A 27,193-nucleotide genomic window follows, 5' to 3' on the forward strand; every position below is an offset into this window, starting at 1 on the left:
TTTAAAAAAATGACCCATGTGACTGGTTTTGTGGTGCAGGGTCACATATTAGTACAACCAAGCACAACCAAAACAATGTTTTTCTGCAAAATGCATGGTTTTGTTTTTTTAACCGCTAGCGGCTAAATAGTGTTAACAATTGAGACCTTATTGTAATGTCACCGAATGAACAAATATGAAATTATTTGACAAATGCATGGTTCAAATTATTACCACATTATCTGCAGAGGAAGGGCAGGTGGGTCTCCGTGTGTGTGTGTGTGTGTGTGTGTGTGTGTGTGTGTGTGTGTGTGTGTGTGTGTGTGTGTGTGTGTGTAAACCTGGGAGATGGAGGATGACGCCGAGCGAAGAAAAGCACAAAAATAGACGTCGTCTTTCAATCATTTTAATACATGGTTACCTGTACACATGAGGAAGAAAAGAAACACTAAAATTAAACATTTCGAAATTATAATATCCCTTTTCATTAAGCAATGAAGTTAATACTAGATCAATTTGTAACTAGTCAATCATACATATATTAGATCACACAGAGTAGAAAGGAAAAACAGAATTAAAAAGGTTACTGGATCGGGACTGTACAGGAGTCCACAGTGTGTACTGGGATGGATGAGGGGTTTCGGAGAGACCGCCGGTACCAAATAAGACAACAACTTTGATCTTCCAATACTTCCAATATAAAAAACTACAATTAATTAATACACAGGTAGGCTCTCAGAGGCTTAGCAGTCTTGAACGCTTTAAAGTCCAAGTTTACAGAACAAGTTTACATAAAACGTCTCATCTGTCAGCAAGATGCAACATCAAATTTCAAATTACACATTCACAATCTTTGACAAATTTCAGTATGAAAACAGAACAGAAAAACAGGGACAGTTTTCCTGTAAAACACAGGACAAAAAAAGTCTTTGATTTAATTATATATATTTTTAAATAAAGTATTTAGTCAAGTATCTGAGCATACATACATAGTTTTACAAGAGAGCAAAAGGCAAAAAACAACCACCCTTTCCCCGTCAAATCACTGTAATAAAAAATTATCCGTTACATTTGCATACGTCTAAAAAAAACCTCTATAAGATCTACAAGTTAAACGTCTGTCAAAATATTAGAGAAATCCATCTTTGTTTCAAAAAAAAGAAAAAAAGAAAAACTGAAATAAGATATTGCACCTTTTTCAACCAGAGTACAATAAAATGACAATGAAAACAGAATACAAAGTACATGAGGAATTACATCATCAGGAACCGACTGCCATTCGCCGTTTTTCGTGTAACAAAAGCATATATTTCTGTAACAAAAACATCACAGTTCTTATTCATCGCACTGAATTAAAATGCTTTATGTAAAAGAAAAAAAAAAAAAGAGAAAAAACATTTTGTACACATTCTTAAAACATTGCATGACAAAACTAAACGATAACGTATTCAAGACTGCTAAGCCCACGATCATTTTATTGCAACAGAACTAGAAAAATAAGAGATTATATATTGCGCGATCAATGAAATGCCGCAACTCCGGGGTTCGTTTTGGCGATATACATCTGAATATATATATATCGTCGAATTAAAAAGGAAGAATAGAAAACAAACCAACTCGGAAACTCGGTCCAAAAAGGATCCCGGAAATTGCCCATTCGAATAAATGGTGTGTGTACACAAGGATTTAGTAACAATTTGATGTCCTGATTTAGAAATAGTTCTCTTTTTAAATCATATAAGTCATTCTACAGCTAGTGTTTCTCACTAAGAAAAAAAGTAAAAGTCTTCAAGGCGTTGCAAATCTAGAAACCTCTGTTACAAAAGGTCTGTTTCCTCCTCGCAGTGATTCAAAAATCTTCAACTAAAGGGTCCGCAGTCGTCCGCTTTAATGATCCTGCGGGACGAGAGGAGACACACACACACACCGTCAGAGTCATACACACACACTCACTGGAGGACAGCAGATCCGAATCATTCAGATTTAGTCGCGTGTTTGAAATGAGTCTCTTCTGCTCACCGAGGATGCGTTTATATGATCGAAAATACAGTAAAAATTGTGAAAAAATATTATAATGTAAATCATCTGTTCTCTATGTGAATATAAAGTGCAATTTATTCCTGTGAATTTTCAGCATCATTACTCCAGTCTTCAGTGTCACATGATCCTTCAGAAATCACTCTAATATGATGATTTGATGATCAAGAAACATTTATGATTATTATCAGTGTTGAAAACGGTTCATTTTTTTGTGGAAACTGTGATATATTTGAATTTCTCAGGATTTTTTGATGAATAGAACAAAAGAACAGCATTTATTTGATGTATAATCTTTTGTAACATTATAAAATGTCACTTTTGATCACTTTTGACCTTGATGAATAGAAGTATTGATTTCTTTAAAAAAAAAAAAAAAAAAATTCATAGAGCCCAAACTTTTGAATGATATTGTGTCATGTTTCCGGAAAATCATCATATTAGAGTGATTTCTGAAGGATCATGTGACACTGAAGACTGGAGTAATGATGCTGAAAATTCAGCTTTGATCACAGGAATAAATTACACTTTACTGTATATTTACATAGAAAACTGATGTTTTACATTATAATATTTTTTCACAATTTTTACTGTATTTTTGATCAAATAAATGCAGCCTTGGTGAGCAGAAGAGACTTCTTTTAATGTTCAAATAATTCCAAGATTTTGACCGGCAGTGTATAAGCTGATCCACATCTCATGATAAATCTCTACTGTGGTATATTTAAGTGTGTGTGTGTGTTTACCGGGAGGCCGGGAGCCTGTGTTTGTCCCTGGTTGTAATACGCCCCCTGCTGTCTGTAATACTCCACCCAGGCGGCGCTGTAATCTGGAGGAGAACTCTGCTGAGAACCAGGACCGGCTCCCTGAGCTACACACACACACACACACACACACAAGGATGAGAACACTGACATTCAGCTACACTCAATCAACAATATTTAATTGATGATCCGCTTTCCTAAACCCCTTCAGGTGTGTGTGTGTGTGTGTTATCTCAGAATAAACCCCTTCAGGTGTGTGTGTGTGTTATCTCAGAATAAACCCCTTCAGGTGTGTGTGTGTGTGTGTGTGTTATCTCAGAATAAACCCCTTCAGGTGTGTGTGTGTGTGTGTGTGTGTGTTATCTCAGAATAAACCCCTTCAGGTGTGTGTGTGTGTTATCTCAGAATAAACCCCTTTAGGTGTGAGTGTGTGTGTGTGTTTTATCTCAGAATAAACCCCTTTAGGTGTAAGTATGTGTGTGTGTGTTATCTCAGAATAAACCCCTTTAGGTGTGAGTGTGTGTGTGTGTTATCTCAGAATAAACCCCTTTAGGTGTGAGTGTGTGTGTTATCTCAGAATAAACCTCTTTAGGTGTGAGTATGTGTGTGTGTGTGTGTGTGTGTGTGTGTGTTATCTCAGAATAAACCCCTTTAGGTGTGAGTATGTGTGTGTGTGTTATCTCAGAATAAACCCCTTCAGGTGTGAGTATGTGTGTGTGGTGTTATCTCAGAATAAACCCCTTTAGGTGTGAGTATGTGTGTGTGTGTTATCTCAGAATAAACCCCTTTAGGTGTGAGTATGTGTGTGTGTGTTATCTCAGAATAAACCCCTTCAGGTGTGAGTGAGTGTGTGTGTTATCTCAGAATAAACCCCTTCAGGTGTGAGTGAGTGTGTGTGTGTTATCTCAGAATAAACCCCTTCAGGTGTGAGTATATGTGTGTGTGTGTGTGTGTGTGTTATCTCAGAGTAAACCCCTTTAGGTGTGAGTGTGTGTGTTATCTCAGAATAAACCCCTTTAGGTGTGAGTGTGTGTGTTATCTCAGAATAAACCCCTTCAGGTGTGAGTATGTGTGTGTGTGTTATCTCAGAATAAACCCCTTCAGGTGTGAGTGAGTGTGTGTGTGTTATCTCAGAATAAACCCCTTCAGGTGTGAGTGAGTGTGTGTGTGTTATCTCAGAATAAACCCCTTCAGGTGTGAGTGAGTGTGTGTGTGTGTTATCTCAGAATAAACCCCTTCAGGTGTGAGTATATGTGTGTGTGTGTGTGTGTGTTATCTCAGAGTAAACCCCTTTAGGTGTGAGTGTGTGTGTTATCGCAGAATAAACCCCTTTAGGTGTGAGTGAGTGTGTGTGTGTTATCGCAGAATAAACCCCTTTAGGTGTGAGTGAGTGTGTGTGTGTGTGTGTGTGTTATCTCAGAGTAAACCCCTTTAGGTGTGAGTGTGTGTGTTATCGCAGAATAAACCCCTTTAGGTGTGAGTGAGTGTGTGTGTGTTATCGCAGAATAAACCCCTTCAGGTGTGAGTGAGTGTGTGTGTGTTATCTCAGAATAAACCCCTTCAGGTGTGAGTATATATATGTGTGTGTGTGTGTGTGTGTGTGTGTGTGTGTGTGTGTTATCTCAGAGTAAACCCCTTCAGGTGTGAGTGAGTGAGAGTGTGTGTGTGTGTGTTTTATCTCAGAATAAACCCCTTCAGGTGTGAGTGAGTGTGTGTGTGTGTGTGTGTTATCTCAGAATAAACCCCTTTAGCTGTGAGATGTGTGTGTGTGTGTGTGTTATCTCAGAATAAACCCCTTCAGGTGTGAGTGAGTGTGTGTGTGTGTGTGTGTGTGTTATCTCAGAATAAACCCCTTTAGGTGTGAGTATGTGTGTGTGTGTGTGTGTTATCTCAGAATAAACCCCTTCAGGTGTGAGTGAGTGTGTGTGTGTTATCTCAGAATAAACCCCTTTAGGTGTGAGTGTGTGTGTTATCGCAGAATAAACCCCTTTAGGTGTGAGTGAGTGTGTGTGTGTTATCGCAGAATAAACCCCTTTAGGTGTGAGTGAGTGTGTGTGTGTGTGTTATCGCAGAATAAACCCCTTTAGCTGTGAGATGTGTGTGTGTGTGTTATCTCAGAATAAACCCCTTCAGGTGTGAGTGAGTGTGTGTGTGTTATCGCAGAATAAACCCCTTTAGCTGTGAGATGTGTGTGTGTGTGTGTGTTATCTCAGAATAAACCCCTTTAGGTGTGAGTGAGTGTGTGTGTGTTATCGCAGAATAAACCCCTTTAGGTGTGAGTGAGTGTGTGTGTGTGTGTTATCTCAGAATAAACCCCTTTAGCTGTGAGATGTGTGTGTGTGTGTGTGTTATCTCAGAATAAACCCCTTCAGGTGTGAGTGAGTGTGTGTGTGTGTGTGTGTGTTATCTCAGAATAAACCCCTTTAGGTGTGAGTATGTGTGTGTGTGTGTGTGTTATCTCAGAATAAACCCCTTCAGGTGTGAGTGAGTGTGTGTGTTATCTCAGAATAAACCCCTTTAGCTGTGAGATGTGTGTGTGTGTGTGTGTGTGTGTGTTATCTCAGAATAAACCCCTTCAGGTGTGAGTGTGTGTGTGTGTGTGTGTTATCTCAGAATAAACCCCTTTAGGTGTGAGTATGTGTGTGTGTGTGTGTGTGTGTGTGTTATCTCAGAATAAACCCCTTCAGGTGTGAGTGAGTGTGTGTGTGTTATCTCAGAATAAACCCCTTTAGGTGTGAGTATGTGTGTGTGTGTGTGTGTGTTATCTCAGAATAAACCCCTTTAGGTGTGAGTGAGTGTGTGTGTGTGTGTGTTATCTCAGAATAAACCCCTTTAGCTGTGAGATGTGTGTGTGTGTGTGTGTTATCTCAGAATAAACCCCTTCAGGTGTGAGTGAGTGTGTGTGTGTGTGTGTGTTATCTCAGAATAAACCCCTTTAGGTGTGAGTATGTGTGTGTGTGTTATCTCAGAATAAACCCCTTTAGGTGTGAGTGTGTGTGTTATCTCAGAATAAACCCCTTCAGGTGTGAGTGAGTGTGTGTGTGTTATCTCAGAATAAACCCCTTTAGGTGTGAGTGTGTGTGTTATCGCAGAATAAACCCCTTTAGGTGTGAGTGAGTGTGTGTGTGTGTGTTATCGCAGAATAAACCCCTTCAGGTGTGAGTGAGTGTGTGTGTGTGTTATCTCAGAATAAACCCCTTCAGGTGTGAGTATATATGTGTGTGTGTGTGTGTGTGTGTTATCTCAGAGTAAACCCCTTCAGGTGTGAGTGAGTGAGAGTGTGTGTGTGTTATCTCAGAATAAACCCCTTTAGCTGTGAGATGTGTGTGTGTGTGTGTGTTATCTCAGAATAAACCCCTTCAGGTGTGAGTGAGTGTGTGTGTGTGTGTGTGTGTGTTATCTCAGAATAAACCCCTTTAGGTGTGAGTATGTGTGTGTGTGTGTGTGTTATCTCAGAATAAACCCCTTCAGGTGTGAGTGAGTGTGTGTGTGTGTGTGTTATCTCAGAATAAACCCCTTTAGCTGTGAGATGTGTGTGTGTGTGTGTGTTATCTCAGAATAAACCCCTTCAGGTGTGAGTGTGTGTGTGTGTGTGTGTTATCTCAGAATAAACCCCTTTAGGTGTGAGTATGTGTGTGTGTGTGTGTGTGTTATCTCAGAATAAACCCCTTCAGGTGTGAGTGAGTGTGTGTGTTATCTCAGAATAAACCCCTTTAGCTGTGAGATGTGTGTGTGTGTGTGTGTGTTATCTCAGAATAAACCCCTTCAGGTGTGAGTGTGTGTGTGTGTGTGTGTGTGTGTGTTATCTCAGAATAAACCCCTTTAGGTGTGAGTATGTGTGTGTGTGTGTGTGTGTTATCTCAGAATAAACCCCTTCAGGTGTGAGTGAGTGTGTGTGTGTTATCTCAGAATAAACCCCTTTAGGTGTGAGTATGTGTGTGTGTGTGTGTGTGTTATCTCAGAATAAACCCCTTCAGGTGTGAGTGTGTGTGTGTGTGTGTTATCTCAGAATAAACCCCTTTAGCTGTGAGTATATGTGTGTGTGTTTTTTTTATCTCAGAATAAACCCCTTCAGGTGTGAGTGAGTGTGTGTGTGTGTGTGTGTGTTATCTCAGAATAAACCCCTTTAGCTGTGAGTATATATGTGTGTGTGTGTGTGTGATCTCAGAATAAACCCCTTCAGGTGTGAGTGAGTGTGTGTGTGTGTGTGTGTGTTATCTCAGAATAAACCCCTTTAGCTGTGAGTATATATGTGTGTGTGTGTGTGTGATCTCAGAATAAACCCCTTTAGGTGTGAGTGAGTGTGTGTGTGTGTTATCTCAGAATAAACCCCTTTAGCTGTGAGTATATGTGTGTGTGTTTTTTTATCTCAGAATAAACCCCTTCAGGTGTGAGTGAGTGTGTGTGTGTGTGTTATCTCAGAATAAACCCCTTTAGCTGTGAGTATATATGTGTGTGTGTGTGTGTGATCTCAGAATAAACCCCTTTAGGTGTGAGTGAGTGTGTGTGTGTGTTATCTCAGAATAAACCCCTTTAGCTGTGAGTATATGTGTGTGTGTTTTTTTATCTCAGAATAAACCCCTTCAGGTGTGAGTGAGTGTGTGTGTGTGTGTGTGTGTGTGTGTGTTATCTCAGAATAAACCCCTTTAGGTGTGAGTGAGTGTGTTTTATCTCAGAATAAACCCCTTCTGGTGTGAGTGTGTGTGTGTGTGTGTGTGTGATATCTCAGAATAAACCCCTTTAGGTGTGAGTGTGTGTGTTATCTCAGAATAAACCCCTTTAGGTGTGAGTGTGTGTGTTATCTCAGAATAAACCCCTTTAGGTGTGAGTGTGTGTGTTATCTCAGAATAAACCCCTTTAGGTGTGAGTGTGTGTGTTATCTCAGAATAAACCCCTTTAGGTGTGAATATATGTGTGTGTGTGTGTGTGTGTGTGTTATCTCAGAATAAACCCCTTCAGGTGTGAATATATGTGTGTGTGTGTGTGTGTGTGTGTTATCTCAGAATAAACCCCTTCAGGTGTGAATATATGTGTGTGTGTGTTATCTCAGAATAAACCCCTTCAGGTGTGAATATATGTGTGTGTGTGTGTGTGTGTGTGTTATCTCAGAATAAACCCCTTCAGGTGTGAATATATGTGTGTGTGTGTTATCTCAGAATAAACCCCTTCAGGTGTGAATATATGTGTGTGTGTGTGTGTGTGTGTGTTATCTCAGAGTAAACCCCTTCAGGTGTGAGTGAGTGAGAGTGTGTGTGTGTGTGTGTGTGTTATCTCAGAATAAACCCCTTTAGCTGTGAGTATATGTGTGTGTGTGTGTGATCTCAGAATAAACCCCTTCAGGTGTGAGTGAGAGTGTGTGTGTGTGTGTTTATCTCAGAATAAACCCCTTCAGGTGTGAGTGTGTGTGTGTGTGTTATCTCAGAATAAACCCCTTTAGCTGTGAGTGTGTGTGTGTGTGTTATCTCAGAATAAACCCCTTTAGCTGTGAGTATATGTGTGTGTGTGTGTTATCTCAGAATAAACCCCTTTAGGTGTGAGTGAGCATGTGTGTGTGTGCGCGTGTGTGTGTTCTCAGAATAAACCCCCTTCAGGCTGAAGGAAGACCTGATGTGGTTTATTCTGAGATAACACACACACACACACTCACACCTGAAGGGGTTTATTCTGAGATAACACACACACACACATATACTCACAGCTAAAGGGGTTTATTCTGAGATAACACACACACACACACACACACACACACATATACTCACAGCTAAAGGGGTTTATTCTGAGATAACACACACACACACACACACACACTCACACCTGAAGGGGTTTATTCTGAGATAACACACACACACACACACACACACATATACTCACAGCTAAAGGGGTTTATTCTGAGATAACACACACACTCACACCAGAAGGGGTTTATTCTGAGATAACCGGCTCGATGTGCGTTACCCCTGACGTAAAGTAAAGGTTCTAATAACCCCGCGGAGGTCAGATGGTCTTACTCTGTTTCTTGTAATACTCCTCCCATGCTTTGCTGTAGTCGGATCCGCTGCTCTGGCCTTGGTTCTGTTGACCTGCACAGAAAACACAGTTACTCTGAGGAACACACACGCTGTGTGTTTGAGAGTGAAGCGCAGCACTGTGTTGATTTACATGTGAGCAGCTCATGATCCGCCAGTGTTTCCAGCGTCTCAGAGCGTCTCGATTCATCCGCAGCTTCGTCCGCATCTGAGGTGAGTGTGAGTTGCTTTAACATGCGCCAAACATCGTAGAACTTTATAATCTTATAAACTTAGAATGAAAAGCGCTGATCAGCAAAAGAGACGCTTGCGGTTTTACGCCAAAATAAGAGTCTGATGGTTTAACGCTTGAAAATGAGGAAATTAAGACAAAAATATTACTATTGTAGTTTTACAGTTGTAATGTAAAATTAAATTATTATAATATATTTTTTAAATACAAATTTTTTTTTTACAGATAAATATTTTAAAAAGTAATTTATATATCAGTATTTTTTTTACTAATAAAAAAAGTTAAATAAAATAAAATATGGAATTTATTTTTATTTAAATTAAATTATTAAAAATAATTTAAATGAAATAAACTTTAATTTTAAAATATATATCATTTAAATAAAAATAAACTCCATATTTTGTTTTATTTAACTATTTTAATTAGTAAAAAATACTGATATATAAATAACTTTTTTCCACCAAATTGAGCATTTTGTACCACAATCGCAATTTCTCTGATAAATACAGTACAATTACTATTGTAATTTTACAGTTGTAATTAATATTATATTTTATTTTATAAATTTTTTTACTATTGTAATATTTCTCTGTAAAATAAAACATTTTATTTAATAAAGTTAAGATAAAGAAAAAAATAATTTAAACTAAATTATATTAATAAAAAAATATATAGTAATAACTTGTTTTGTTTAACAATTTTTATATTTTTATTAATAAAAATAAAGCCATACTGATATATAAACACTTTTTTCAGCCAAATTGCACAGCCCTTTTTTTTTTAAATCACATTTTGTATCACAATTTCTCTGATAAATACAGTATATAGATTCGATCCCCCCCCCCAAAACCAATGACAATTGAAGTGCAAAGAGCAATTACGGACCCAATCAAATCACTGTAAAATATAACACAGAAAAGTCCATAACAATACGGCCCAACGTAAACATGTTAATATGAATGAATTTTCCCTATTGATTTTTCACAGGTGTTTTACCCGTGTTTAGAACTACAAGTTGCCGAATTTAGGGTTAGTGGAAATGTGCTTTTTTTATAATAAAGTTTTTATTAATCATTTTAAGAGCATTTTTACAGTTTGTAACACTGTAAATGGATCATGGATCCTCTTTTAGTGCGCAACTACACGCTCATCTGCTGTCAAACAACAACAGTATTTCAGTCCATTCAAAAGTGGCAGAAAATAATATGACGGAGCCGGAAAACTGTTAGTCGGGCAAATAAAACCTCTCAAGCGAGTCCCTGTGATGATGTTCACACAGAAGAGACACAGTGAAAGTGTTTCAGAGGTACTTGCCTAGCTTTTTATAATACTGCTCCCACGCTTTGGAATAGTCCATCTGGCCGGTCTGAGATCCATTATGACCTGTAATGACCAGAATTAAATGAATCTGACGGTCCTCAGAACTGTGGTTATTTCGTTATTATTATTATTTGTCATTATTTGTCAACAAATTTTTTTTTGACAGGCGAAAACGAGACGAGAACTAAATAAAATCCAGCTTTGAGTGACTAAAACTAGGGCTGCACGATTATGACAAAAATCATAATTGTCAATTATTCCCTTGAAATTGTAATTGTGCGATTATTAGCTTTAATAAGGATTAATTACAATTAATTTATACAAATAAATGTCTGCTTGAAATAATAAAGAATGATGTATGCAAGTCGTTAGATAAAGAATGCATATATCATTCATTGAAAAGATCGTGTTGTACTGTAGGAGAAGTGGTTTTGTTTCGTTTTAATGTTTCATGTCACAGCAATTAAACCTGTGTCTCTATTGCATGTTCAAACTTTAAAATCATTCATATTAACAGGTTAATTATAGATGTTTCTCCGGAAGTATATAATGCGTTTGGAAACTTTAGAGAAATTCGAAATGAATGCATTAATATTGAACTAATAAACCCATTCGATTTTCGTCGACTAAATATACTGTAGATTTAGAGATTAATATCTTATATTTCGTCGTCTAAAACAGTTCAGATGACAAAATATGACTAAAACTAAATGGCATTTAAGTCAAAAGACCATGACTAAACCTAGAGCAGAACTTGCTGTGTGAATGAGCACTGGCTGAGAGGAGGCTGTGGAGATGTGAAACTCACTGGGATCCTGTTGGCTCTGGGGTTGCCATGTCTGATATGTGGTTCCCCATCCGCCGGTCATGAACGTCTGCGGACCACTGAACAAAACAACACCTCGCAGGTTAAACACACACACACAGAGTCTGGTCTGAAACACACTGCTGCACACGGAAGTGATGTGGAGAGTCATGTGAACGCTTCTGATGAAGAACTAGACCAGCGTGTGAGACTCGAGGTTTCTCTAGCTTTGAGGAACTCACAACAAGCAAACCAGATCCTGTTCGACTGAAGAAGCTCTGGGGCAGGATCAACTCACCGACAGAAAGGAGGGAAGAGAGGAAGGAAGGAAGGAAAAAAGGGAGGGAAAGAAGGAAGAAAGAAAAGGAAAGAAGGGAAGAAAGGAAAGGAAAGGAGGAAAGAAAGGAAAAAAAGGAGAAAAGGAAAGGAAAGAAGGGAAGAAAGGAAAATAAATGAAAGAAGGGAAGAAAAGGAGAAAAGAAGGGAAGAAACGAAAGAAGGGAAGGAAAGAAAGGAAAGAAGGGAAGGGAAGGAGGAAAGGAGGAAAGAAGGGAAGAAAGGAAAGGAAAGGAGGAAAGAAAGGAAAAAAAGGAGGAAAGGAAAGAAGGGAAGAAAGGAAAAGAAATGAAAGAAGGGAAGAAAAGGAGAAAAGAAGGGAAGAAACGAAAGAAGGAAAGAAGGGAAGAAGGAAAGAAAGGAAAGAAGGGAAGGGAAGGAGGAAAGGAGGAAAGAAAGGAGGAAAGAAGGGAAGAAAGGAAAAGAAATGAAAGAAGGGAAGAAAGGAAAGGAAAGAAGGAAAGAAAGGAAAGAAGGGAAGGGAAGGAGGAAAGGAGGAAAGAAAGGAGGAAAGAAGGGAAGAAAGGAGGAAAGGAGGAAAGAAAGGAGGAAAGAAGGGAAGAAAGGAAAAGAAATGAAAGAAGGGAAGAAAGGAAAGGAAAGAAGGGAAGAAAGGAAAAGAAATGAAAGAAGGGAAGAAAGGAAAGGAAAGAAGGGAAGAAAGGAAAAGAAATGAAAGAAGGGAAGAAAGGAAAGGAGGAAAGAAGGGAAGTCGTCACTCACTTCTGATGAGGAGTCGCTGGTCCTTGAGTGAAAGGACTGAGTCCAAAGCTGCTGTTTCCTCCCATTCCAGACGCCTGAGAAGAAGAGAATCATCAGACACACTGAACACACACTCGTCTGATCATCAGACACACTGAACACACACTCGTCTGATCATCAGACACACTGAACACACACTCGTCTGAACACACACTCGTCTGATCATCAGACACACTGAACACACACTCATCTGATCACCATCATCATCACCATCATCAGACACAAGTATCCCATTCCTGGCCTGGATTATCGATTCCCAACCCTCCAGAAGAGTCTCTTTTAAACTCTCACGACCCCAAACTTTTAAACGCTAATGTGAATTTTACACCCACTGCATCACCGATAGAGCGCGTGTATTAGGACCGCTCACCCCGATCTTCTCGTCGATCAGCTGTCGGGCCATCTCCATCTGCTGAGGAGACCCGCGGATGGAGAAGATCCTGACGTTGGGATCGGTGTTGGGAGGAGGGTTTCTCTGCAGCTCCACATGAGCGCCGGACTGCTGGTTGATGTTCTTGATGGTCTCTCCACCTGAGCAGAACACACACACACACACCATGTGTAAGTTCATAAGTCGACTCCATTGCTGAGTATTTTCTCTTTAAAACTGCAGTGAACCAAAGACAGTCTCAAAAACACGCTTTGAAATCGCTGGTGTTTCTGACGTCACAAACTACCTTGTAACCAATCAGATCAACGTGTGATCGTCAACCAGTGGATCTCTGAGCTGAGTGAGTGGAGGCGGGGCTCATTTGCATATTCATAGAACCACGCATACTAAATGAGGCGAGAGTGTCGAGTTACAGCCAAGATATATAAAGGCTAGGGGTGTGACGAGACGCTTACTCCACGAGACGAGACACGAGATTGGGTTCACGAGAACGAGACAAGACGAGATTTTTACACAATTTTTAAGAAATCCTCAATGATGAAATATATGAATGGAAAATAGTCTTTTATTCAACTGAAAATCAACTTGTAATGAATGTTATTTTACTTCTATTTTAATGAATTCTATGCAGTAAAGGACATGCAAACACTGCAAAATGTTTTGCTATAAACTCTACCGTCTGGCTTCTCCCCTGTACGATTTCACATGAGAAATCGAACTCCTTTCCACAAATCGAACATAAAAAAAATAAAACAGTATAAATAAAATAAATATAAATAACTGAAACAACACTTTAAATGCAAACAGTAAGTGTGCATCCATAATCAAAGTAGCCTACTGCTCTCTCAAAACTACAAGTTCAAACAGAAACAATTTTTTTCTTCAAGCATGAAAAAGAGATAAATTAACTACACAGAACAGACTAAGATTATGGTCATGTTCTTTTTCAAGAATATAAGCATGTCGACGATTTCTGGCAGCAGTTGAGACCTTTGGGCAGGGCTGCACAATATGAGGAAAAGCTGCGATGTGCAATAACATTGTTTAATATTGCGATGTCGATATGACTTGTGATATGTGAATGTTAGCTATACTGTTCCCATGTCTTAGTGCTTTAATAGGTTCTTTGCGCGATAGGTCAAATGTTTATTACCTGCCTGGTTCAGATTACACTATTTTAGCGCGATTTTGGCACGATCCGTTTCGTGGAGATTCGTAAAGGACAACGGGCGTCGGGACGCAAGATTCGATCGTTTCATTTCGTATAGTGTGTCATAGTGGGCGACAACCTACGCGTCTGCGATGCTTCAGGACATCACGACAGAAAGACTAGCATGTTTAATTTTAACGGTCCTCCATGACGGGTTGAGTGTGAGCGAGAGTGAGTGTGCGCGAGTGAGTGAGAGTGCGAGCAACAGTGAGTGTGCGTGAGCGCGCGCGAGTGAGTGTGTGTGTGCGCGCGAGTGAGTGAGTGAGTGAGCGAGGGACAGTGAGAGTGTGTGTGTGTGTGTGCGCGGAGTGTGTGTGTGATTGGCCCGGCACACAAATGATTTAAAAGTGGCAGGGGCATCTTCAATACTAATTTCACCCTCACGCTCCATCACGCTCCATCACGCTGACATCACAACAACTCACGAGACAAAGTTTTACCTCGACGAGAAATCTCGTCGCGTTTTAATCTCGCGAGATCTCGTCACAGCCCTATTTAAGGCATTAAGTTTTTTTTTTTCAAGGAAAAAATTTTTTAATTACATTTTACTGATCAAAGATGAGTTTTAAGGGATAAAATTATTGAGTACAGGGGGACTTTAAAAAAAGTCTTTGAATATAAATGTATAACATTTAATTTTCTTGCAAAAATTGGAGAATTCAGATCTTCTGAAATGTGCATTTGTTGACTGCATAAAAATGTGTATTCTCTGCGTAGTGCCAGGGTTAATATAATATATAAAAAACATTTGTTAATTGATATAAAGCTGAAATAAAACAATTATTAGTTAAAAGAAAATTAGAAATGTTGCATTTGCAATAAACTAATAAAATTAAGTTTAAGCACTAAAATAATTAACCAGTGATTGATTGATTTATATTTATATATATATATATATATATATATATATATATATATATATAATTAACCAGTGATTGATTGATTTATTTATATTTATTTATATATATATATATATATATATATATATATATATATATATATTTATATTTATATTTATATATATATATATATATATATATATATATATATATATATATATATATATATATAAATATATATAAAAAAATGAAATGAAACTAAATGGCAATATTAAGAAAAAAAACAAATGACAAAAGCACATAACGAAATTACTAAAAATGTAACTAAAATTAACATGAAAACCAAACATTAAAAATGATCGAAATATAAAAATATAATACTGGTCTGTGTGAAGATGCAGATAGAATTTAAATAATTTTCTCATGTAATTTATTTACACATTTTTTATTACTAATCTAGTAAAATTTGTGAAATTAATCTAAAATTAATTTTACAATTTTTCCAAAAAAAATAAAGTCGAGCAACATGACGCCTCTTTGAATCATCTGCTGGAGGGAACACGAGGGGCCTCGGGATTGTGTACGAACACAGAAAAGCCTGGTAAAGGGAAACACAGTGATGTCTGAACATTTGTTCACTTGTTGGAGACGCATCTATGCGGCGTGACCCCGGTTGACCCCGGCTGAAAACGCCCATCTAAAACACTCCTCCTCTCTTTGCCTCCGATGGACTGAGACGGGACATTAAGCTATTGTCAAACAAATTTAACTCCTGCATTAATGAAGCCATTATGAGCTCCGCAGTCAGATAAAGAGCCGAGCGTCGGGTTCATGGACGGAGGGACTGGTTAAAGCTGCTGGTGGTCTTCGACTCACACCGAAGAGAGAGTCTAACAAAGCTGATCAACAATGAGCTCAGAGTTGGGTTTGAGAAACGCAAATCACATAATTAATGCATTAGATGGCAGTAAACGACCTTTTCATGATTTTGCATTGAGGTTTGTTGACGTTAATGATAAAATGCATCTAAAGGAACGAGACAATGCTTCATCTTGAGGAGATTTGATGACAAATGTTGACAGATAAATTACATTTACACATTAAAATGACCTGCATATATAACCAAACCCAAAGGGATCGCATTAATAATCCATTAGTGATTCTGACAATCTGAGATTCATAACTGAATTGCCAAATTCAAAACAAAATTTTTAAAAACTGGAATATTACTACATCAAAACATAGTCGAGAATCAAGCAATAAATATTACCCACAATCCAACATTTGATGATGCTATTATGGTTTGTAGACTTCACTTTTATATTTTTTGGTTTTCATTTTAAATTTTAGTGAAAAGCAAGTATTTTTTGTCATTTTTATTAGTTTGTTTAACATTTAAATCTCACAATAGAACAAAACCTACCCATATTTAAATGTATCAATTAGAACAAAACCGACTGATATTTAAATTAAATGGAAGTGGTGAACCATTCATTTGCCAGTGAACAGAACGTCACTCATCGGATGAATGGCAGTTTTAAGACCACCTAGAAGATGTTTTACACCATAGTAGTCTAATAAAGAGCTTAAAGGGTCCCTACAGAGTGAGCACTTATAAGGGTATACAAAGTGATGTTTCTGACAAACGTGCATCTGACAGGATGAGTTTTGAGGAAAGTATAATTTTCACCGACTCAATTTATTCCACTATGTTTTCTAAATGATGCGTGTTATTATTCAGTACTCTCATTACAATGCAATTATAAAACAACTTTACAACCAATGCTTCCTAGTTTTGTTATCTGTCGCTTTAAATGCTCAAGAGCTTTAGAGGTGAGTGGATTCTGATTGGCTGTCAATGTATTTGTTCATCAGCTGAAAACAATCGTTCTGAAACTGATTCTAACGATATTGTTCCTCGTTATCATAGTTGTGGGGCGGACTTCTCTATTATAATAGATGTAGTTATAGTTATTGTCCTTGAAGCGAACGGGCCTTTACTCTTGAAGCTTGGCACTGTGGTACACGAACATTACTGCGCTTAATATAATCAATTGTTTGTGACATTTAAAGCTATTAATAGAACAAAACCGACCGATATTTAAAACACTTAAAACAAAACTGACCGATATTTAAATTTATTAATAGAACAAAAACAACGATATTTAAATCTCTTAATAGAACAAAACTGACCGATATTTAAATCTCTTAAAACAAAACTGACCGATATTTAAATTTATTAATAGAACAAAAACAACAATATTTAAATCTCTTTATAGAACACCGACCGATATTTAAATCTCTTTATAGAACAAAACAACCGATATTTAAATCTCTTTATAGAACACCGACAGATATTTAAATCTCTTTATAGAACAAAACAACCGATATTTAAATCTCTTTATAGAACACCGACAGATATTTAAATCTCTTTATAGAACAAAAACAACAATATTTAAATCTCTTTATAGAACACCGACCGATGTTTAAATCTCTTTATAGAACAAAACAACCGATGTTTAAATCTCTTTATAGAACAACACCGACCGATATTTAAATCTCTTTATAGAACACAGACCGATATTTAAATCTCTTTATAGAACAAAACAACCGATATTTAAATCTCTTTATAGAACAACACCGACCGATATTTAAATCTCTTTATAGAACAACACAGACCGATATTTAAATCTCTTTATAGAACAAAACAACCGATATTTAAATCTCTTTATAGAACAACACCGACCGATATTTAAATCTTTTTATAGAACAAAACCGACCAATGTTTAAATTAATTAGAACAAAATGGACCGATATTTAAATGAATATAACAAAACCGACCGATATTTAAATGAATATAACAAAACCGACCGATATTTAAATCTCTTAATAAAAAAAAAAACAGACTGATATTTAAATTTCTTAATAAAACAAAACCGACCGATATTTAAATTAGAACAAAATGGACTGATATTTAAATTAATATAACAAAACCGACCGATATTTAAATCTCTTAAAAAAAACAGACTGATATTTAAATCTCTTAATAAAACAACACCGACCAATATTTAAATTAATTAGAACAAAACCAACCGATATTTACATTTTTAGCGCAAACGCAGGTAATTCACACATCTCTCATCTCCCACTGAAAACATCAATAACAGCTTTAACTTGCCAATGCTGGCAATTGACCATGGTATAAGCGGGATAACCCATGGCTAGTTAGCCATGGATTATCCCTTACATATTGTAAAACTGTATAATATATCAGCACATGGTCTAGTTCTAACCTTTCCCGATCACAAGTCCACACTTATCCGCCGGTATTGTGTAGGTGACCTCCTGCAAGCCTCCAGGAGTTCCCATATTCCAATCACCACGACCTCTGCCACGACCTCTGGGTCCAACCGGACCTCCGAAACCATCACGCTCCTGAGCGACAAACAAACAGAGGAGAAACTAAATAAAACACGAGCCACACAAAACATCCAGAATTGGTCATGTGGACATGAACTAAAAGTAGGGCTCATTAGACTTATTACATAATCTGAGAATATTTATTTTCCATTTGAATTGGTTAATTTAAAAAGTAGACATGTTAAGCTTTCTATAGATATATTTATCATGTCTGTGAGGCAAGTATACGCTGAGTTTCGGTTCGTTATTGTGACGCTCAAGTTCACTGAGACCGAGACGGCAGAAAGCGCATACTGTTGGTTTTCATTATCCTACAAAAGCACAACGTTTTGTTGTTGTGAGTTTACAAAAATGAAAGTAGACCCTTTACAGTTTGCATTACTATTATCAGTATGACCAAAAATGACAGTAACTCCAAAAACTTGAATGTGCGCCTAATAATAGCGCAAATTTATCTAGGTTAGCATTAGAGCGAGCAGACTTGTAAAGTTGCTACTAACATGGTTAAAGTGATAAGACATATTTGAGGTCAGTGAATAATAGGCGAATGTTTGGATTTCCTAGCGTTAACAATCTGTTCGTCACAGCCTGCGTGTTTTTTTCTGCGACTAACAAAATGTTGGTGGACCGAACCTCTTCTAGTCGACTATTAGCGGGCAGCCCTAACTAAAAGCTAAAAATAACCCTATACTGACTAACTTAACCAGAGTCTAAAACTTAATTAAAAACACTTTGGGATTAAGAGATACTTGCACTTGAGTCTAGAACTGAATGATGAGCTCATATTTGATGAAGTTTACATTGATTCTGTCATTATCCTGTTTATTACTGCTTTGAAACCGTCTGGATTGTATAATACGCTATAGAAATAAAGCTGACTTGACTAGAATCATGAAGTACAACAAACGGGCTATAATTCCTGAAGATCTGGATGTACCTGTGCTGTTTGGACCAGATCATTGATGAGGTGAACGGCGTGTTGACATCGGTCAGGCTGACCCATGACCTGTGCGATCCGGTCGGGACTGATCCCATCATCTGAAACACATTTAAATAACAATTCAGTAACTGAATGAATTCAACAGGCATTCTCAAATGAACTGCTCAGGTGCATGTGAATATTCATTGGATTGTAAACAGTGTAAACATGTGAGAGAACAGTATATTAATCCTTGTAAACTTCTTAACGCTTCAATGATCCCTGCTGGGCCTCCACGGGTCTTAAGAGATTTGTGTGATCAAGTGTGTCCCAACATGCCCTAACCGGAGTTCTCCAACATCCCCAAACAGAGACAGGTAAACCACACAGGAGGAGATACAGTAACTAAAACTGAAGCTGTTAAACATTATGTTCACTGAAATAAATTTTAAAAATAAATATTAGTTGAAAATCCTGAACTAAAATTATTCAAAATATGAATAAAAATATAATAAAACTGCTATTCGTAAAATAGGATGTGTGAAAGTAATGGTAAGAATGGGAAAAAAGCAGTAAAACTGCATAATGATCCACAAACTCAGTTGCATTAGCTTGTTCCCTTTTAAATGATCTTACAGATTTCAGTTTCACTGCCGTTCTGTTCTTTTTAAATCTGCTTTGGATCTTGAATCTTTGGACTTCTCTATTATAATAGATTTAGTAATAGTTATTGTTCTTGAAGTAAACCGGCCTTTAGTCTTGAAATTCGGCACTGTGGTACACAAACATTGCAGCGCAAGATCAATGTGTTTGATGATCAAGTGTTTGCGACATTTAAATCTCTTAATAGAACCAAACAGACCGATATTTAAATTAATTAATAGAACAAACTGATCGATATTTGAATTAATTAGAACGAAACAGACCGATATTTAAATGAATAAAGCAAAACCGACCGATATTTAAATCTCTTAATAGCACAAAACCAACCGATATTTAAATTTATAGAACAAAACCAACCGATATTTAAATTAATTTATAGAATAAAACTGATCAACATTTAAATCTCGTAATAGATCTCGCACTGTTCTATTCTTTGTAAATCTGCTTTGGATCTTGTGTTGTAAAACGTGTAACAAATCCATTTCAAGGTAAAACACTCCTCAGCCAAGATACCTCAGCATTTGCTGGAGTAGTGAAAGTTTCGCAATTTTTTTGTCTATGGACAGAATAAGATGCAATATGAACCAGACTTTATACCGATAAGCATATTTCATGTATGCTAATGTTGGAAACACATCCAAAAGGAAGATTAAAGAGGCCATATTATGCTCAAATTTACAAATAAATTTTGTTTTTGTGCACTCTACTAGAACAGGTTTTCCTGCTTGAATGTTGATTATTTTCCTCATATTCTCCATTGTTGCGGCTCCTCTCTTCCCAGTCTGTCAGTAACGCTCTGTTTACTTCCTGTCTCTATGAAGCCCCTCCTTCTGAAAAGCACACTGTGCTCTGATTGGTCGGCTGGAGCAGTGTTTTGTGATTGGTCGAGCGCTTCGAGTGTGTTTGGGAAATGCCCCGCCCCTTTCCATAACCACCAGTTTAACACACTACTAACTAACTCAACCAGGCCCCGCCCCTTTATTCTGCGTATGAATTATTATGAGGAATATTGTGACGTGTTCGTTCCCGGAAGAAACTCAAGACTACAATGGAGGCGTTTCAGGGAGTTCAGAAACACTGACACTGATATAGAGAAGAACTCAGAGCTTTTTAATGCTCAAACAACAACATTAATCACACTAAAGAAAGATGAACATTTAAAAAAAAAACATAATAGGTCCTCTTTAAATGAAATGTTAGTGAACACTGACCTGGCTTAAACTGGATCCTGACACCCGCATCATTCTGAATCTTCTTGATCATCTCACCGTTTCTGCCAATGACGATTCCAACGGCAAACCTGGGCACTGCAACCTGTGTGTGCAAAACCTAATAATGAATTATTTCTGGCTTATTCTCAAGATCAAAATGTCTTAACTGCAAAAAATGCTTTTCTTACTCGTATTTTTGTCTTGTTTCCAGTCCAGATATCATTTACTAGATGAGTAAAATGACATAAGAAATTCTATCTTGTTTTCTGATAATAAATAAATAAAATTAAGCAAGTTTTTGCTTAAAACAAGCAAAATTATCTGCCAATGGGGTAAGAATTTTTTTCTTCCATTATTTCAAATGGAAAACAAGATTTTTTTTCTTGCCCCATTGGCAGATCATTTTGCTTGTTTTAAGCAAAAACTCACTTAAATGTATCTTTTTATCAGGAAACAAGACTTATCTAGTAAATGCTTCTTGACTTAAGAATCTTTAGATATTTGGACGGGAAACAAGACAAAAATACGAAGAAAAGCATTTTTTGCAGTGTTGGAGCTCAGGAGCTGAACACGTCTTACATCGATGCTGCTTCCCAGCCTGGATCCGAAGTCACTGCGGCCGCTCCTGAAATCTCCCTGATCCTTTTCCCTGATGATCTCAACGACCAGCTCCCGCGCTTGCTGTACAAAACACACGCAGAGTCAGACATCATCAACATGACTGTGGATCTGTGACTGTAAAGATCCCGATATACTCTTTCATTCGTTTAGGGGTTAAAATAAGTTAGAAATGCCTTTGCAGCGAACATCCTGATGATGCACCGATATCAACATTTTGGCCGATACGATAACTCTATTTGAAACCGATAACCGATATTTTGGCCGATACCGATAACTCTATTTGAAACCGATATTTAGGCCAATACGATAACTCTATTTGAAACCGATAACCGATATTTTGGCCGATACCGATATTTTGGCCGATACCGATAACTCTATTTGAAACCGATAACCGATATTTTGGCCGATACCGATAACTCTATTTGAAACCGATATTTAGGCCAATACGATAACTCTATTTGAAACCGATAACCGATATTTTGGCCGATACCGATATTTTGGCCGATACCGATAACTCTATTTGAAACCGATAACCGATATTTTGGCCGATACCGATAACTCTATTTGAAACCGATATTTAGGCCAATACGATAACTCTATTTGAAACCGATATTTAGGCCAATACGATAACTATTTGAAACCGATAACCGATATTTTGGCCGATACGATAACTCTATTTGAAACCAATAACCGATATTTTGGCCGATAAATCTAAATCAAAACGTTTAGATGCTTTTTGAGAGCCTGATTACAAAAACAAGTCCCAAACACTTCAACATAAATCACACATATACAGTAACCTAGTTTAAACCAGAGTAAATTTTACAATTATTTCCTTTTTTGAAGGGATTCCAATCATAGTTCAAGCAATTCATAACCATCATGACAAACAGTGCGCAACTGAAGTGTCTAAACCCAAGGATATACATTATTTAACAGCTTTAAGATATCAGAAAGAAAACATTAAAAATTAACATATATCGTCCGATACCGATATTGTGCATCTCTACAAAAAAATAAGGATGAATAATAAATTAACATACATGTAAAAATATATTGAAACAAGAGTATGTGCAGAAAATGTCAGAGCACAAAACTAATATATTAATATAGTAATATATTCAAGGAAAACATAATTCATGTTTCAGTTCTGTACAATATATTTTTAAATGTGTAGTTTTGATTCAAGCTTTTTTTTTTTTTTAAGTACTTAAAAAAAATAATAATTCTCCCTTATTTTTAAATCCATGACATTGAAAAACAAATGCAAAATTATCCGAATACCAATTTTGTGCGGTATACGTTTTACATGTTTTTAAATTTTTAAATTGTTTTCTTATCAGTGCCCGCAATACTTTTGGCCGACAATTTAATCCCATACGTCTGACTTCGACGGATTGAAAAGAAGAAAAGTAGATTTCCAAATCAAAGGCGGAGCCTCATAGCCACACCCACCTGTTACATCATCACCACCACCAACCAATGGCAGTTAAAGGTTTTAGAAACTTTAAGAACTTCGAACACACTTCGTTTTGGCCCGATTTAGTTTGAAATGACGCCACACCAGTTCATTCTTCGATTACATGCAAGTATATCGGGGCCTTAATGTTATTAAAGAGACGAACCTGAACTTTATAAGGGTCTCCAGTGATTCTCAAGGGTTTGTCTGATCCAGTGGGCATCGGGTCGTCCTGAATCATGATCATCTTCACTCCTGTCCTCTCCTGTGGGCACAATTTATTGTATTTAATTGCTTAACTACATAATTTGATATAAATGTATAATACAAAACTCATGGGGGAAAATGTTCCTGTACATGTTGAACTTCAGGAGCATTAATCATTAAAATTTAATCTAGAAAAATTCAAACAGAAAACATAATTTGGGAAAAATTTGATTACTAACATTTAAATTTAACCATTAAATCAGAGTAAAAAATTTTTTAGGAAAATTTAGGAAAAAATAAAAATGATTTAATACGCTTTACCAATAGTTTATTTTATTATTTTTTTAACAAATTCTTTTAACCCTCTGATACATGAATTATTAAATCTGGAAGGGAAAAAAATATATAAATATAAAGATTAAGCATTTTTCCCCCCACAATTATGTTGTGTGATCTAACATAGCTTGTTTAAAAATATACAATTTAAAAAATATATAAAAATGTTTAAAAAAATAAATGGAGACAGAATATTTAATAGTTTTTTAAATAGAAAATTAAGATATTTCTCTCCTCTATTTCCACAAAATTATGTATTTTGAGGGAGCTCCACATCTCTGTATCGCAACAGAAAATAGTAGTAAATCACCACTTTTAGCCATTTTGATTTTATGTTGTCATTGAATACAAAAAAACAAGAGGACAGGGGTATGGAATTATGGGTAAGGATGTAACAACCTGAAATGTAAAAAAAAAAGCTTTTAAAGTGTAGTGGGCATCACGGATCAGAGGGTTAAAGAGTCGTGGGACGCCTGACACGGATTGAGTGCTGGAAACACACTATACGAGATGAAACGATCAAATCTTGCGTCCCGACGCCCGTTTTCCCCACTACACCCCACGTCAAACGGATCGGGCCTAAATCGTGTAATCTGAACCATGGCGTAATTTCCACCCAACCTGAAGTTGTTTGATGGTGTCGCCTCCTTTCCCGATGACCAGGCCGACTTTACTGGCCGGGATCAGGATCTCCTGGACGGCGCTGTTCCCGTCCATCTGACTGTGGAAGCCCGGCCCGTTCCGACACCGGTCCACGATCTGCCCCAACAACCTCTTCGCTTGCCTGACCGACGACAGAGAGAGTTACTTATTATTAACTATTATCATGGCAAAAACTCAATTACAAAAATACAAATATCATAAATACAATAAAATCAAGCAAGCAAACAAACACAAGTCATATTATACAAAAAAATTAAAATTAACATATGATAAAAAAATATATATTAGTGTATATTTAGTGTATTTTGATTAATAAAGCAGAACGCAGTCAAACCAAAATGTATTCAGACACCTTCAACATCTCACATTATCACAGTTTATTCGCTATAGTTTAGAAAATGGTGACAAAATATGAGCAGAACTCAGTTGATATTTGACTGGTTTTGTCCGTCCTTCTGTTAGACTGTCTCACACATGAATTATGTTGAATATCTGTCAGCTGGTAAATTTAACTACACAATTAGATAATACCAGTTTAGCTCAACCAATCACCAAGCAATGCTTCATTGTGTTCAGTCTGTGTGTAAAAAGAGCATTAGCAATTAAAGAAAACACACTTCAGCAAAACATGATCAGCTCAAAGTGCGTGTAGAAAAAAAAACAAAAATTATATCTGGGGTCTGAATAATGTTTGGTTTGGCTGTATATTTCAGAATCTTAATGTGCTGCTTTTATACTAAAGGGTTAAACTTTCTCGATTTTAACCGATTCTCAGTTTTGATGAACGAAATCCCAACATCATCGATGTAATATTTTCATCTAAAACAAAGAAAACTTGACTAAACATTATTTGTAGCGCCTGCCATCCAATAATTAAAAGAAACGTTTGATACTTTTGATATGAAAACATCTCAGCTTTCAAATTCTATTGATTTATCAGGAAAATCATACAATAAATGACAGATCGCTGTAGTTGCTGCACGTGAACCGATCATATCTTTCTCTTTACTACAAGTTACAGCAGCAAATAAACAGTGAACATCAGAAGTTACTTACTGAAATTAATAATGTTTAATGTAATCAATCAGTGTTTCAGCCGCGGAAAGACGTCAATAAAACAGCTTGAGAACAATATCAACTCACATTTACCTCAGAAAAGCCATTCGAGACTCTATAGTTAGCTAGAATAATACACATTTTCATAAATATAAGACTTGAATATTCATATTTTTAACTTTACCTGTTTTTCATGATAGATTTACTCAAGCATGTATTTTAGGAATGCAACGAAAAATTGTCCGATACCAATAATTCTTTATATTTAAAAGCCGATAACCGATATATCGGCCGATAAATCTAAATCCAAATTTTTATATAATTTTTGAGAGTTACAAAAACATCCATGTCCCAAACACACAATTATAATGATGTTCTCTTTATAAGTTTATGTAGCCGATGAGACAAACTTGTATAACTGCATTTTCCTGTTTTGAAGAGATTTCAATCATATTTCAAGCAATTCAAAACCATCATGCGCATCTGAAGAGTCTCAGCTGAAGGAAATAATACATTTATCGGCTTTAATATTTCTAACAAATTTTCTTATCGGGCCGATAACGATAACATTAAAAATTAACATATATCGGCCGATACCGATATTGTGGCCGATATATCATGCATCCCTAATATATCTAATATTCAAGAACTTGTTATGATGAATTGGAGAAGAAACAATTACGTCATTAAATATTTATTATAAAAACTGACTTAAGTGTTTGTATACAAATCAGTTGTTAATTTTAACCTGCACTTTCTCAACTGTACCGGATATATTTCCAACAGAATCAAATCGAGATCAGAATCGAACTTGTGAATGGAAATCGAGCAGTGTTTGAGGCCTAGTTGAACAGAAGTGTGTGTAAGCTTTGTTGTATTATTTTCCTGTTATCTTTAAAACAATCTGTATTGTAAAAAGCGCTGTATAAATAAAGGTGACTGTAAGGGCAGTGAACTCTTACTCGATGCTCTCTGGGGTCCCAGTCAGGGTGCAAGGCCTGTCCATCATCCCTCCACTGTCTGTGGGAGACAAAACACACAATCATAATCATAAACTAAAATCACGGCACAAACTGAGGGCAAACTGGCCAGTGCTTCGGCACCAGGGTCACACACTGGTTTAGCTCAGATTCTCTTGTGGCCATTAAATGCTTATTTTACATTACAGTTTCTGCTCTACATGACTAAAGTTGCACTAGCGCTTTAAAGCTTCAGGGATTGTTTCGTCTCTGGATCGCGGTTATTATCGTCAACTAAAACTATACAAATATTTGTTAATTGTAATAAAGCTGAATAGTTGAAAACTTAAACTAAATGAAAATTTGTGAAAAATGAAAACTTAAACTAAAACATAAAATTTTAGTAACATAATTAACCGGAAATTAAACCTAAAACTGAAATTAAAATAAATTAAACCTAAATGGGAATGTTTAGGTTTAAAAAACAAATGAAATGACAAAAGCCAATAACCAAAATTATAAATATTAAACTAAAAAAATAAAATAAAATATAAATATTAGTTGAAAAACAAACTAAATTAAAATTAGAATTGCTTCATAGGCAATAAACATCAAATGTTTATTTTACATTACAATTTCTGCTCTACATGACTAAAGTGGCATTAGCGCTTTAAAGCTTCAGAGATTGTTTCGTCAACGAAAACGAAAAGTATAAAAAAATTGTTTTAATCGTAATAAAGCTGAAGTAAGTCAAATATAAATATTAGTTGAAAAACCTAAACTAAAATTAAAATTGGAAATGTTGCCTTGGCAATAAACTGAAATAAGTTTAAGTTGAAGCACTAAAATAATTAACTGGAAAATAAACAAGGAATCTAAAATTGAAATAAAAAAAAGAATAAAATGACAAAGCACAACCAAAAAACTAAAAAATGTAACTAAAATTAACATAACCAAAAATATAACTAAAACTGAAAT

The 27,193-nt window shown here is 36.4% G+C and overlaps 1 protein-coding gene across 6 annotated transcripts in view; it reads right to left on the reverse strand.

Moving 5' to 3' along the window:
- Window positions 1-369: 369 nt before the first annotated feature.
- The window catches only part of fubp3 (far upstream element (FUSE) binding protein 3), a 37,354-nt gene continuing 10,530 nt past the window's right edge, over window positions 370-27,193 (reverse strand). The window contains exons 6-20 of one of the 6 annotated variants that reach the window (XM_084113695.1): window positions 26,219-26,276; window positions 24,159-24,321; window positions 23,161-23,259; window positions 21,494-21,595; window positions 20,915-21,017; window positions 19,059-19,159; window positions 17,995-18,136; window positions 12,632-12,792; window positions 12,223-12,296; window positions 11,167-11,243; window positions 10,353-10,421; window positions 8,940-9,014; window positions 8,789-8,860; window positions 2,763-2,887; window positions 370-1,875 (exon numbers count right to left, since the gene is read on the reverse strand). In XM_084113695.1, coding sequence (XP_083969821.1) covers window positions 1,867-1,875; window positions 2,763-2,887; window positions 8,789-8,860; window positions 8,940-9,014; window positions 10,353-10,421; window positions 11,167-11,243; window positions 12,223-12,296; window positions 12,632-12,792; window positions 17,995-18,136; window positions 19,059-19,159; window positions 20,915-21,017; window positions 21,494-21,595; window positions 23,161-23,259; window positions 24,159-24,321; window positions 26,219-26,276 — 1,430 coding nt within the window. In that variant the 3' untranslated portion in view covers window positions 370-1,866. Of the gene's footprint in view, window positions 1,876-2,762; window positions 2,888-8,788; window positions 8,861-8,939; window positions 9,015-10,352; window positions 10,422-11,166; window positions 11,244-12,222; window positions 12,297-12,631; window positions 12,793-17,994; window positions 18,137-19,058; window positions 19,160-20,914; window positions 21,033-21,493; window positions 21,596-23,160; window positions 23,260-24,158; window positions 24,322-26,218; window positions 26,277-27,193 lie in introns of all 6 variants that reach the window. The other 5 variants (XM_084113694.1, XM_084113697.1, XM_084113696.1 and 2 more) reach the window with 5 other exon arrangements.

The sequence above is a fragment of the Abramis brama genome, assembly GCF_963993115.1.
Source record: "Abramis brama genome assembly, chromosome: 5".
Lineage (NCBI taxonomy): Eukaryota > Metazoa > Chordata > Actinopteri > Cypriniformes > Leuciscidae > Abramis > Abramis brama.